Source organism: Ranitomeya variabilis, chromosome 5, assembly GCF_051348905.1.
Source record: "Ranitomeya variabilis isolate aRanVar5 chromosome 5, aRanVar5.hap1, whole genome shotgun sequence".
Taxonomy (NCBI): domain Eukaryota; kingdom Metazoa; phylum Chordata; class Amphibia; order Anura; family Dendrobatidae; genus Ranitomeya; species Ranitomeya variabilis.
This window is the reverse complement of record NC_135236.1, coordinates 272821829-272836480: the sequence shown is the minus strand read 5'-3', so window position 1 is coordinate 272836480 and position 14652 is coordinate 272821829. Positions and strand designations below refer to the sequence as shown.

Sequence of the window (14652 nt, the reverse complement as noted above, 5' to 3'; positions counted from 1 at the left end):
AGAAACTGGCTGTTCGTAGAGTGCTGTATGCAAGCATATTAATGGAAAGTTGAGTGGAAGGAAAAAGTGTGGTAGAAAAAGGTGCACGAGAAACCGGGATAACCGCAGCCTTGAAAGGATTGTTAAGAAAAGGCCATTCAAAAATTTGGGGGAGATTGACAAAGAGTGGACTGTTGCTGGAGTCATTGCTTCAAGAGCCACCACACACAGACGTATCCAGGACATGGGCTACAAGTGTCGCATTCCTGGTGTCAAGCCACTCCTGACCAATAGACAACCCCAGAATCGTCATACCTGGGCCAATTAAAAAAAAAAAAGAACTGGACTGTTGCTCAGTGGTCCAAGGTGTTGTTTTCAGATTAAATTTAGCATTTCATTTGTAAATCAAGGTCCCAGAGTCTGGAGGAAGAGTGGAGAGACACACAATCCAAGCTGCTTCAGGTCTAGTGTGAAGTTTCCGCAATCAGTGATGGTTTCGGGAGCTATGTCATCTCCTGGTGTAGGTCCACTGTGTTTTATCAAGACCAAAGTCAGCGCAGCCGTCTACCAGGAAATTTTAGAGCACCTCATGTTTCCCTTTGCCGACAAGCTTTTTGGATATGGAGATTTCATTCTCCACCAGGACTTGACACCTGTCCACACTGCCAAAAGTACCAATACCTGGTTTACATACAACAGTATCACTGTGCTTGATTGGCCAGCAAACTCACCTGACCTTAACCCCATAGAGAATCTATGGGGTATTGTCCAGAGGAAGATGAGAGACACAAGACCCAACAATGCAGATATTCTGAAGGCTGCTATCAAAGCAACCTGGACTTCCATAACCGCTCAGCAGTGCTATAGGCTGATCGCCTCCATGCCACACTGCCTGCATTGATGCAAAAGGAGCCCTGACCAAGTATTGAGAGCATTTACTGAACATACATTTCAGTAGGCCAACATTTCAGATTTTAAAATCATTTTTCAAGCCGGTGTTATAAAGTATTCTAATTTACTGAGATAATGACTTTTGGGTTTTCATTGGCTGTAAGCCATAATCATCAACATTAACAGAAATAAACACTTGAAATAGATCACTCTGTTTGTAATGACTCTATAATATATGAGTTTCACTTTTTGTATTGAGGAACTGAAAGAAATTACCTTTTTAATGATATTCTAATTTTGTGAGAAGCACCTGTAGTTGTGTGCCTGAGCCCTTACATGTACAGAAAACATGTGCTGACAGCCTTAATAATGTCATTTATTGTATTGCCATCTTTCATCCAGAAGCATAGCATGATTCATGATATTAGGATTTCAAAGTACAAAAAAGTGCAGTTAATTTAAACTGTAAAAAAAAATAAAAAATAGCAATATGAAATAGAAAGAGGGCAAAGACAGCCCAAAACTGAAGTCCCCTGGAATTTTTTTGACCAGTGAGAATTAGAGAAAGGGTACGCTTCAGAGACAGCACTTATGATCACAGTCAGCTGAATATTGACTTGTAAGTCTTCATATGTTGCTTTACACTTTCTGCTATTTCCTGATCATTTTTACTCCGGCTATAGTAATCTGTGAAGAGTCCGTCAGGATTAAGTAAATATATGAGGATGGTGTGATCGATAATGTAATCGTTGTCCTCATCACGGGGCCCTGCACTGTAGTACACACGATAGGCTTGGGCTACCGCCTTGATCTGCTCCTGGTTGCCGGTCAGCCCTTTGAGACGTGGATGGAATTCACTAACATACTTTGCTAGTGCTGCGACATTATCACGCTCTGGGTCCACAGAAATGAAGACGGGCAGCACACTGGGCAGAGTGCTGTCCTTGTCCAGCAGGGACACTGCAGAACTCAGCTTTTGCAGTTCATCTGGACAAATGTCAGGACAATGGGTAAAGCCAAAGTACATTAACACCCAATTACCTCTTAGGTCTTTCTTACAGCAAGGCTCGCCTTTATGATCAGTAAGGCTGAAGTCTCCCTGACCCACTGCTAAGGTGCGAAGCTGCTGAATGCGCTCCAGCTTCTTCTTCTCCTGTTTTTCCCATCGCAGATATTGCCAGATTCCCACCGCACTTCCGCCAATAATGCAGCTAACAAGCAGCCTTGTTCGTAATGATATTGGCGCCTTGGAGGAGCCCGGTGGCTGGGATTTCTGTAATGTGGGAGAGGTGGATATGCCTCTTTTATGGGTCAGACATTTTATTCCGTTTCTGTAGTCCTTTGGGGTTGCGCTGGCTGGGAGTAAAACCGCCTCACTGAGGAAAGGACAAATACGTTGTATATGCCGCAGCATCCTAAAGAGAAGAAGATATCGGTGTTATCACACAGAACATTTCATGGAGGAGATTATCCAGGTCTTAAAGCTGATAGCATGAGGATATTAGATTGGATGGATCTGAGTCGGCATCCCTACGCATCAGCTGCCTCTCCTGTATACATGATATCCACGTTATTGGTTACAATGCTCTGTTCTCTACACAGATGCATCTCTAACAGTGGCTGGATGCTCAGAACCAAGCAATGTAAACCATAAAGGGGACTCTTTAAAAACCTTAAAGGGGTTGTCCAGTCTAAATTGTAAGTCTGCAACTGTGTGACTGCAGGTTTATGAATCCCCCCTCCCAGTAAACGCACTGTGTGCTACAGGGATTTGCCAGTTTCTGAGCTGGGACCAGCGGGAATGTATGCGTCATTCATACTTGCGGGCAGAAGTCATCTAGTGGGCACTTCCATTCACTTGTATAGAGCGACTCAGTGAACGCAGACTTATTAATTTAGACTGGACAACCCCTTTAAAGAACTGTCATCAAATTTGAAAGCTATTGCCTGAGGATAGGGAATAACTTTACAACTTGAGAACATCCCTTTAATTGATGGGGCTATTAACCTCTAAATGGGGTTATCAGACTTCCAGAAAATGAATTAAACAGCAACACTGTAAAATAAAAAGATAAACACCACTCCAATGATCCACTCCGGTGCTCCTCCAGCCATGATTATGCAATTGTCACTGACATCTGGAGTTAGTGTTTTTATTTCTGGTTTTTCAGAGCTTGGATGAGCCCTTTATAAGGAAACCTGTCATCTGATTTATGCTGCCTGAAACACAGGCAGTAAGAATTAGATCCTGACTTTACTGCACAAGAGCAGGCAGGTATATTGTTCTTTGAAATGCTCTGGTGTTTTAGAGATAATATACAGGTCCTTCTCAAAAAATTAGCATATAGTGTTAAATTTCATTATTTACCATAATGTAATGATTACAATTAAACTTTCATATATTATAGATTCATTATCCACCAACTGAAATTTGTCAGGTCTTTTATTGTTTTAATACTGATGATTTTGGCATACAACTCCTGATAACCCAAAAAACCTGTCTCAATAAATTAGCATATTTCACCCGTCCAATCAAATAAAAGTGTTTTTTAATACCAAACAAAAAAACCATCAAATAATAATGTTCAGTTATGCACTCAATACTTGGTCGGGAATCCTTTGGCAGAAATGACTGCTTCAATGCGGCGTGGCATGGAGGCAATCAGCCTGTGACACTGCTGAGATGTTATGGAGGCCCAGGATGCTTCAATAGCGGCCTTAAGCTCATCCAGAGTGTTGGGTCTTGCGTCTCTCAACTTTCTCTTCACAATATCCCACAGATTCTCTATGGGGTTCAGGTCAGGAGAGTTGGCAGGCCAATTGAGCACAGTAATACCATGGTCAGTAAACCATTTACCAGTGGTTTTGGCACTGTGAGCAGGTGCCAGGTCGTGCTGAAAAATGAAATCTTCATCTCCATAAAGCATTTCAGCCGATGGAAGCATGAAGTGCTCCAAAATCTCCTGATAGCTAGCTGCATTGACCCTGCCCTTGATGAAACACAGTGGACCAACACCAGCAGCTGACATGGCACCCCACACCATCACTGACTGTGGGTACTTGACACTGGACTTCAGGCATTTTGGCATTTCCTTCTCCCCAGTCTTCCTCCAGACTCTGGCACCTTGATTTCCGAATGACATGCAAAATTTGCTTTCATCAGAAAAAAGTACTTGGGACCACTTAGCAACAGTCCAGTGCTGCTTCTCTGTAGCCCAGGTCAGGCGCTTCTGCCGCTGTTTATGGTTCAAAAGTGGCTTTACCTGGGGAATGCGGCACCTGTAGCCCATTTCCTGCACACGCCTGTGCACGGTGGCTCTGGATGTTTCCACACCAGACTCAGTCCACTGCTTCCTCAGGTTCCCCAAGGTCTGGAATCGGTCCTTCTCCACAATCTTCCTCAGGTTCCGGTCACCTCTTCTCGTTGTACAGCGTTTTCTGCCACATTGTTTCCTTCCAACAGACTTACCATTGAGGTGCCTTGATACAGCACTCTGGGAACAGCCTATTTGTTGAGAAATTTCTTTCTGGGTCTTACCCTCTTGCTTGAGGGTGTCAATGATGGCCTTCTTGACATCTGTCAGGTCGCTAGTCTTACCCATGATGGGGGTTTTGAGTAATGAACCAGGCAGGGAGTTTGTAAAAGCCTCAGGTATCTTTTGCATGTGTTTAGAGTTAATTAGTTGATTCAGAAGATTAGGGTAATAGGTCGTTTAGAGAACCTTTTCTTGATATGCTAATTTATTGAGACAGGTTTTTTGGGTTATCAGGAGTTGTATGCCAAAATCATCAGTATTAAAACAATAAAAGACCTGACAAATTTCAGTTGGTGGATAATGAATCTATAATATATGAAAGTTTAATTGTAATCATTACATTATGGTAAATAATGAAATTTAACACTATATGCTAATTTTTTGAGAAGGACCTGTACTGTAAGGATCCGTCTGGGCTCCATAAGGAGATGGGCCTAGTCCAGCTCTGACCCCAGCCGGCCCTCCCAGCGCCGCTATGGAATTGACCTGTCAATCACCTGTAGCGCCACTGAGGGAAGCAGAACAATGCCGACATTTTTTCTCACTCAGGCCTCTCACCTGGAGACCGCGCCCGGGTAGTCACATTTCACCCTACTGACCCCAGCTGGCTTCATGAGCCCAATTCATCAAGACCAGAGTTGTTCGTGCTGGAGTCAGACAGTCCTGATCCATGAAGCGGTGCACGCCTCTGAATGAGTCTGAGACACAGTGCGACATGCCAGAAATCTCACTGCAGTCAGGTACTGGGGTGCGATTTCTGAGGTACGCAGTGTGACATAAATGAAACGAGCTGTGGCATCACTCCTCACTACGGCAGAGCTGGGAGAAACTGCTATAAAAATGCCAAAAACAGCATACTTTTGGGGGACATCCAAGTTGTGTCTAAATTTTGCAACTTTTCAAAGAAAACTTTAAGGTCCAGGCTTGGGGGCTCACTATGCGACTGTAGACTTGTGAATGCTCACGGTGCACTGTCAGGATTCGCCAGGAGCCCACGTTTGTGATCTGCATCCTTGTGGCCACATTCCGACTAGACAATACACCTGCACTGGGCAAGGCGGCGCATGTCTAGTCCGCACATGACTGCACTCATACAGCCCAGGCAATCCTGACAGCGAGCACCAGGAGGAGCCACAAGTCTGCAGTCAGAGTGAGCCTGGACAACCCCTTTAATGAATGAACTGCGCCGGGATCAGGGGCTCCATCCGGTGACTGGTTGTCAGTGTGCTCTTAGCAAAGCAGATTGATGAACCCGCCCCTCAGTTTCTCACACACACAGACATTATGTGCCTGGCAGGGTAATCTCCAACCTGCTGCAACATACATCTCCATGTGGACCAGTACAGCTGACTGGCGAGAACCGGGTCCGCACCGGGTGATCGGTGAGTGGCTATCCCGGTGGTGTACTCACCTCGTGCTCTTCTGCCTCCGGAGGTTATAAGGGCACAGAGCAGAAACGAGAGAGCTGAAGGACCTTCCGTGATGTCATGATCATATGACCAGTCACGTGCTGTGAGGAGGCGGGCACTGTGCTGAGGCGCTGCAGTGGATGTGTGCCGCCACCAGGTGTCAGTGCAGATCAGCGTGTGGGAGACGCGACACGGATCAGTGTTGTGCACACCTGTAGAATGCGCGCAGCATGCGGTTATTGTGTTGCCCCTGTTCTTACCTGTCACGGAGGGCTGCCTGCTTCTCCAGTGTTACTGATGCAGCTAGTGGGCAGCAGCCTGTGACTGACACTTATTTTAATCACTGTGTTGTTTGTTTTTTTACAATAACGTGCATCAATATACTATATAGTTTACTATCCAGAAAGGATCACACATGTGTAATAGATATGCCCAATGTGTGGTGCAGGTAAAGCTCTGTGCATTCACCTGGCACAGCCGCCCCATCATCCATGGGACACATCCAGGGGCCTAACAGACCAGGAGTCTCCTTGTACCTGTATAACTGCAGTAAGGTGCAGCCGACTCTCCGTACACAGGCCAGGCGCTCACTCCGCCGAGTGTTTACTCCCGTCTGGGCTGGAAACCTCTGCTACATCTGCGTCCTTGGGACCAGGATTAGTGACACACACCAGGAGACCGTGGGTCTGGTTCACCAGGAGACCGTGGGTCTGGTTCACCAGGAGACCGTGGGTCTGGTTCACCAGGTTCGGTTTAGCTACAAACTTTAGGTACATTTGGCTGCGGCATACAGTATGGGGCAGAGACCCCCTCGGCTATGGTTCCCATTTCACACTACCTTTCTAGGTCTTACCTCCGCTCTGCCTGAACTGTCCCCACCTCAGCAGCTTGTGTTGACACTAGGGACTCCTTGTTCAGCAACCCAGCTTTCCTGAGACTCGCCACCATTTCCTCTGTCTGTTAGGAGAGAATGTGACATGCACATCAATGCCTCTTCCGGCATTGGTCCTGGAACATAAGCTAGACTCTTGGTGCGTCCTCTTACTGGTTGGAAGCTTAGTACTGTTAGGGCCCAACGCAGCTTGTACTTGAACTTAAAATGGTGTCACTGGTGGGGGGTTTCCAATGTCTAAGCAAATCAGGGGCTCCCCAAATGCGGCATGGCGTCTGCTAATGATTTCAGCAAATTTTGTATTCAAAAAGTCTACTGGCACTCCTTCAATTCCAAGCTCTGCTGTGCGCCCAAACAGTAGTTTCCCCCACATATGGGGTATCATCATGTGAAAATAAACAATTGGAGGCTAAAAGAACATTTTTTTGTGGAAAAAATATCATTTTTTTTTTTCACGGTTCAATGTTATAAATTTCTATGAAACAACTGGGGGTTCAAGGTGCTCACAACACCCACACATCTTTAAATGTTCCTTTTGGAGTCTAGTTTCCAAACTGGGGTCACTTGTGGGGGGTTTCCACTGGATAGGCACCCCAGGGGCTTTCCAAACATGACATGGCGTCCGCTAATTATTCCATCAAATTTTTTGCATGCAAAAAGTCAAATGGCACTCAGTCCCTTCCAAACTCTGCTGTGCGCCCAAACTGTAGTTTTCCCACAAATATGGGGTATCAGCATGCTCAGAAGAAATTCAACAACACATTTTGGGGCTCATTTTCTCCTGTCACCCTTTGAAAAATAAAGAAATTGAGGTCTAAAATAAAGATTTTGTGATAAAAAAGTAAAATTTTCATTTTTTCTTTCCATACTGCTTCAGTTCCTGTGAAGCACTTGAAGGGTTAATAAACTTCTTGAATATGGTTCTGAGCACCTCAAGGGGTGTAGTTTTTAGTATGGCATCAGTTTTGGGTATTTTCTGTCATATAGGCCCATCAATGTCACTTAGAATGTAACATGGTCCCAAAAAAAAATGGTTTTGTAAATTTTATTGGAAAAATTTGAAATTGCTGGTCAACCTTTAACCCTTATAACTTCCTAACAAAAAAATAATGTTTCAAAAATTGTGCTGATGTAAAGTAGACATGTGGGAAATGTTATTTATTAACTTTTTTGTGTGACAAAAATCTCTGATTTAAGGATATAAAAATTTAAAATGTGAAAATTGTGACATTTCAGATTTTTTCCGCGAATAAACACAAGTCATATCGAACCAATTTTTCGAGAACCACTGGGATCCGTTGAAGCGTTCCAGAGTTATTACCTCATAAAGTGGCAGTGCTCAGAATTGTTAGGGTATGTGCACTCGTTGCGGATTCGCAGCAGTTTTCCCTGAGTTTACAGTAATAATATAATAATCTTTATTTTTATATAGCGCTAACATATTCCGCAGCGCTTTACAGTTTGCACACATTATCATCGCTGTCCCCGATGGGGCTCACAATCTAAATTCCCTATCAGTATGTCTTTGGAATGTGGGAGGAAACCCACGCAAACACGGAGAGAACATACAAACTCTTTTGCAGATGTTGTCCAAGGTGGGATTAGAACCCAGGACTCCAGTGCTGCAAGGCTGCAGTACTAACCACTGAGCCACCGTGCTGCCCGTCCATGTAAACCTATGGAAAACTAAATCCGCAGTGCACATTCTGCGGAAAATACCGCGCGGAAGCGCTGCATTGTTTATTCCACAGCATGTCAATTCTTTGTGCGGATTCTGCAGCTGCTTACACCTGCTCCATAATAGGAATCCGCAGGTGTAAAACCGCAGGTGGAATCCGCGAAAAAACTGCGGTAAATTGTAGTGCGGATTTCCTGCGGATTTACCAAAATCAGTGCGGGAAAATCCGCACACCTTTCCGCAACGTGTGCACATAGCCTAAGACTTGGCTTGGTCATGAAGGTGAAAACAGGCTGGGGGGGTGAAGGTGCAGATATGGTGTTAGTCTGTACATTAATAACGTTATTATCCTGCTCAGCGCCCGTACTTAGCCAAATGCTGAGGGGAGAAAATTAATTTTATTCCTTCCAACAACGTTCCAGTTTCAATCATATCAGCCGCACCATTGCGTGTTCAGTCACTGGTCTGAGTATACAAACCAACAGCTGTAACTACTCCCCCTTGGCCCTGACCAACAGCCGGCCTCTATGCAGGGCCAGTATCATCAGGGCTTCTAAAAAACTCCATCTGACTGCACAGCCGCTGTAAGGGACCAGGGGGCGACCGCAGAGGACTGGCTAGGGTGAAGTATACAACTTTCTCCTATTACACCACTTGACAATTGGGCCCCCATATGGGTCTCTAAGATCTATATTGACATTGTTTCATGTATGGGCATCTCTGGAGGTCTAACAATAGGTGCACACAAACGCACCGGTATACATCACCGGCAGATATAATTTATGAGATTGCTGTATTATTCATGTCTGTCCTTGAAAAGGGAAGTGTTTGAAATTATATGATACAATTTCCCTACATTAAGGTCGCCAACCTAAAGGTCCTATTTATTGAAATTTATGTATGACTAAAGATATGCAGCATGTGCAGTATCATTAATTGAATTTTGTGCAGCAGCTCTGTTAATGATAGATAATATTTTGTATAACCAGGTGTATTTTTGCACAAACTATAAGAGCATTTGGAGCTATTTACTCTTGGGAGTAATTTTAAATGATTTTAAATGTGTGTAGTATCTTTATGTGGAAATAAACTTTTGTAATTTAAACAACAACTCTGTCTGGTGGAGTTCCAACCTTTTTTGAGCATGTGCTTTTTTCTTTAAAATTATCATCAGGGTCGGGGCGCAGTTACAGCTGCTGCTTTGTATGCTCAGAGTGGTGATAGACCCTGCGCCGCCACGTGACTGACACCCGAACGCTGCAGGGGGAATAAAGTTAATTTTCTCCCCGCAGCATTCGGCTAAGTGCAGGCGCTGGGCAGATTAATAACACTATTAACCCCTTTCTGACCTCGGACGGGATAGTACGTCCGAGGTCAGAATCCCCGCTTTGATGCGGGATCTGGCGGTGAGCCCGCATCAAAGCCGAGACATGTCAGCTGTTTTGAATAGCTGACATGTGCCCGCAATAGCGACGGGTGTAATCGCGATCCACGCACCGCTATTAACTAGTTAAATGCCGTTGGATCTTCAATCTAAAAAGCCTGTCACCCAATGGACTAAATGAGGAACTCCTTTTCTCTGGCTTCTATGGCTGACTTGGAATCTGCCCTATTTTCTCAGATTTCATTACTGTATATACGCCTTTTGTGTATAAATATTTGTATAATATGATTATCTTGTCATTGTTGTAACCAGTGCTAGGTACTCCTGTACATTTCTTAATAGTTAGCTATCTTTACCTTCTTGCTTGTGTTGAGTCAAAAATACTTGAGAAAAATAACAAAAAACTGGTCATATATACATACATATTTGTACATTTTTGAGTCAGGTCCATTTTTTCCCCCTTCGTTTTCTATTCAGGTTCCCCCTTTTTTGATATTGCAATACCACATATCTGGTTTATTCTATTCTAGGCATGCAAGATTATGGTGTTTACTAGGCATTTGATTGTTCTGGTTACATGTGCTGCTATATATATTGATTCCATCGTAATAATATTATGTATCATACAAATACAAATACAACTGAGTAATAGCATCTATATTTGATTTTTTTATTTATTGATTTATATCCTGTTATTTATCTAAAAGCTTCACATGGGGTGCTACTCTGACATTTAGCGCATGCGTCGTCATTAGCTATAAGATAGTCTATTTATACGCGCAGGAAACCTCGTCCCCCAAAAAAACTGGTTTGGGGGTTGTTTCCTGTGTTTAATTGGTATTATGCATATGGCCTTTTTCCAGGTACAACTATTTTCGGCCATCCAGCATTAACGCTATCATTATTACATGTATGGGAACCCTGCATTATTGCTATACATTGCGCTCGCGCGGACTATTTTCCCTGCGCTTGCGCAATAGAGACATACTGGGATTAGTCTAAGCCACCATTACGCATTTCCCCTATGTGCGCACGCATGCGCACTAGGGATTTTGATCAAGCTTTATTATTCTAATCTGGGGCATAGCACAAACAAGATGGCCGCAACCATGCTGCTCTATGCGTCTTGTCCTCCTGGTTATTTCGTCACCCAGGTGAATATCTTTAGCACCATTAATGTTTTGTATATATGTCGCCGCAATGAATGCTTCACATTATATGACTTTTCCCTGAGGAAGCCGCTACTTTGGCGGCGATATGCGTGGGAGCCTATCCCACACTCTGCTTCCCCACTCCATCACAGGTTTTTTCTTTTCATGGCTTTGGACTGTGGGTATTTTTGATGGGGGATTTTTTTGGTCATGGGATTGAGGTTGTGGGATTTCATACCTTCTAATTCCCCCTCTCCCTACCCCCTCCCTAGGTCCTGTGCGTACCACTATTGAGGCATTCATACATATCATTGTTCACCATTTTTTCAAACTTTTATATGGTCTCATTATTTGGTATGTTTTTTCACTGTACATATCTTCTTCTCTTGCCATGTGTCTCTAAGCCTTGATGTTATCATTGTTACTCTTTGCACAGTTATGATGCACCTTACCATTATTATTGGGAATACATGTGGTATTGCAATATCCGATACTACTACATCCATTATATGGAGTAGCTATTGATTTATTGTGTCTTCTTTGTGCATTCAGACCATCATAGATTATTTACTGGGGAAGCACGTATGTTGTGGGTTGTCATTTTCCCCACTTTGGGATATGACCTATATACATATATGTGGGCATGTTGTTTGCATTTTTGCATTTTTAAGTGTTTTTAATTGTTTTTTTGTGTTGTTGTTCTTGTGTGCATATGTGTGCAAACTTTGAGGTTTTGTGCCGATCTAATAAAATTGTTTTTCTATATCATAATATGTATAGAGGTGTTCCTATTCATGTGGGCATGATCTTTTCTCTTTTTGGTTCGCAATAGCGGGGGGTGTAATCGCGATCCACGCACCGCTATTAACTAGTTAAATGCCGCTGTCAAACGCTAACAGCAGCATTTAACTAGCGCTTCCGGCCATCGGGCCGGAAATGAGCGCATTACCGACCCCCGTCACATGATCGGGGGTCAGCGATGCGTTGGTATAGCAACCAGAGGTCTATTGAAGACCTCTATGGTTGTTGATGCCGGATTGCTGTGAGCGCCACCCTGTGGTCGGCACTCATAGCAATGCAGGAATTCAGCTACATAGGAGCAATCTGAGCATTGCTCCTATGTAGCTGAACTGATCGAGTTGTGCCAGCTTCTAGCCTCCCATTGAAGCATGGCAAAAGTATAAAAAAAATGTTTTCAAAATGTGAAAAAAATTAAAAAATATAAAAGTTAAAATCACCCCCCTTTCGCCCCATTCAAACTAAAACAATATTGCCCGATCTATCAATAAAAAAATAGGACTAACCTGATAGCTAAACGGTGCAGCGAAAAAAAAGTTGAAATGCCAGAATTACGTTTTTTTGGTCAGCGCAGCATTGCATTAAAATGCAATCAAAAGAACGTTTCTGCACCAAAATAGTACCATTAAAAACGCCAGCTCGGCACACAAAAAATAAGCCCTCACCCAACCCGAGATCACGAAAAATAGAGACGCTACGGGTATCGGAAAACTGCCCAATTTTTTTTAGCAAAGTTTGGAATTATTTTTCACCACTTATAAAAAAAATAACCTAGACATGTTAGGTGTCTGTAAACTCGTAATGACGTGGAGAATCATAATGGCAGGTCAGTTTTAGCATTCAGTGAACCTAGCAAAAAAGCCAAACCAAAAACAAGTGTGGGATTGCACTTTTTTTGCAATTTCACCGCACTTGGAATTTTTTTTCCCGTTTTCTAGTACATGACATGCAAAAACCAATGATGTCGTTCAAAAGTACAACTTGTCCCGCAAAAAATAAGCCCTCACATGGCCATATTGACGGAAAAATAAAAATGTTATGGCTCTGGGAAGGAGGGGAGCGAAAAACTTAAACGCAAAACTGAAAAAAAGCTGGGGTCATAAAGGGGTTAACCTGCACATTAGCCCCATATCTGCAGGGTAAGGCCGGCCTCACACTAGCGAGTTTTACGGACATATGAGCGCATAAACTACGTCCGTAAAATACGCATTACACACGGCCCAATGAATCGCTATGCCCCGGTTCTAACTGCCGTATATTACGCATCCGTAATATACGGTCTTGTACGGCTGTAGAAAATCGCAGCGTGCTGCGTTTGTCACCATATTGCGCAAAAAAATCGCCAATGAAAGTCTATGGGGGCGAGAAAAATACGGATTACACACGGACCAGCAGTGTGACCTGCGAGAAATACGCACCGGTGTTAGTGAAAAGCCGGTAATTCAATTGCCGGCTTTTCATTTCTCCTTCACAAACCCAACATGATATAAGACATGGTTTACATACAGTAAACCATCTCATATCCCTTTTTTTTTTTGGCATATTCCACACTACTAATGTTAGTAGTGTGTATGTGCAAAATGTGGGCGCTGTAGCTGCTAAAATAAAGGGTTAAACGGCGGAAAAAATTGGCGTGGGCTCCCTGCAATTTTCTCCGCCAGAGTGGTAAAGCCAGTGACTGAGGGCAGATATTAATAGCCAGGAGAGGGTCCATGGTTATTGGCCCCCCCCTGGCTAAAAACATCTGCCCCCAGCCACCCCAGAAAAGGCACATCTGGAAGATGCGCTTATTCTGGCACTTGGCCACTCTCTTCCCACTCCCGTGTAGTGGTGGGATATGGGGTAATGAAGGGTTAATGTCACCTTGCTATTGTAAGGTGACATTAAGCCAGATTAATAATGGAGAGGCGTCAATTATGACACCTATACATTATTAATCCAATTGTATGAAAGGGTTAAAAAAACACACACACATTATTAAAAAGTATTTTAATGAAATAAACACACAGGTTGTTTTAATATTTTATTGCTCTCTCAATACACCTGAAGATCCTCGCTCTGAAAAATAATAAACCAACAATATACATACCTTCCGATGATCTTTCACGTCCCACGAAGTAAATCCATCTGAAGGGGTTAAATCATTTTACAGCCAGGAGCTGTGCTAATGCACTCGCTCGTGCCTGTGAACCCCGGGTACTGAAAGGAAAGCTGGGTGATCTGTAGTTACCTTGAGTTGCGGTGAGGCACCCTCTGCTGGATGTCCTCATGAACTGGAGCCTTGGAAATGTTCCCACGCTCGAGTTCATATGAGGACATCCAGCAGGGGGCGCATCACCGCAACTCAAGGTAACTACTAGGGTTGAGCGAAACGGGTCGGCAATTTTCAGAAGTCGCCGACTTTTGGCAAAGTCGGGTTTCATGAAACCCGACCCGACCCCTGTGTGGGGTCGGCCATGAAGTCGGCGATCTTCTGAATCTGGAATCGGAATTCCGATACCGATTCCCGATATATTTAAGATATCGGGAATTGGTATCGGAATTCAGATTTAAGTGTAAAATAAAGAATTAAAATAAAAAATATCGCTATACTTACCCTCTGACGGGCCCTGGTACTAACCGGGAACCTTCCTTCCTTAGAATCAGCCTTCCAGGACCTTGCGGTGACGTCGCGGCTTGTGATTGGTCGCGCGGCCGCCCATGTGACCACTCGCGCGACCAATCACAAGCCGCGACGTCACCGAAGGTCCTGGAAGGGCTGATTCTTAGGAAGGAAGGCTGCCGGAACGAAGCCGAGGGTGAGTATATTCCTATTAGGTATATACTCACCCTCGGACACGCCCTGCTTCTTTCCGGCAGCCTTCCTTCCTAAGAATCAGCCCTTCCAGGACCTTCGGTGACGTCACGGTGACATCGCGGCTTCTGATTGGTCGC

At 43.9% G+C, this 14652-nt stretch overlaps 2 protein-coding genes across 5 annotated transcripts in view; one reads left to right on the top strand and one right to left on the bottom strand.

The window, feature by feature from the left end:
* Positions 1 to 1228: 1228 nt before the first annotated feature.
* SCO2 (synthesis of cytochrome C oxidase 2) overlaps positions 1229 to 14652 on the bottom strand; it is a 66494-nt gene continuing 53070 nt past the window's right edge. For 2 of the 4 annotated variants that reach the window (XM_077264327.1, XM_077264325.1), the window contains exons 2-3: positions 6669 to 6772; positions 1229 to 2285 (exon numbers count right to left, since the gene is read on the bottom strand). In XM_077264327.1, coding sequence (XP_077120442.1) covers positions 1472 to 2285; positions 6669 to 6763 — 909 coding nt within the window. In that variant the 5' untranslated portion in view covers positions 6764 to 6772 and the 3' untranslated portion in view covers positions 1229 to 1471. The other 2 variants (XM_077264329.1, XM_077264328.1) reach the window with 2 other exon arrangements.
* The window catches only part of LOC143775780 (death-associated protein kinase 1-like), a 151984-nt gene continuing 143008 nt past the window's right edge, over positions 5677 to 14652 (top strand). The window contains exon 1 of the mRNA XM_077264324.1: positions 5677 to 5788. The gene's annotated coding sequence lies outside the window, so the exon portion shown is untranslated. The remainder of the gene's footprint in view (positions 5789 to 14652) is intronic.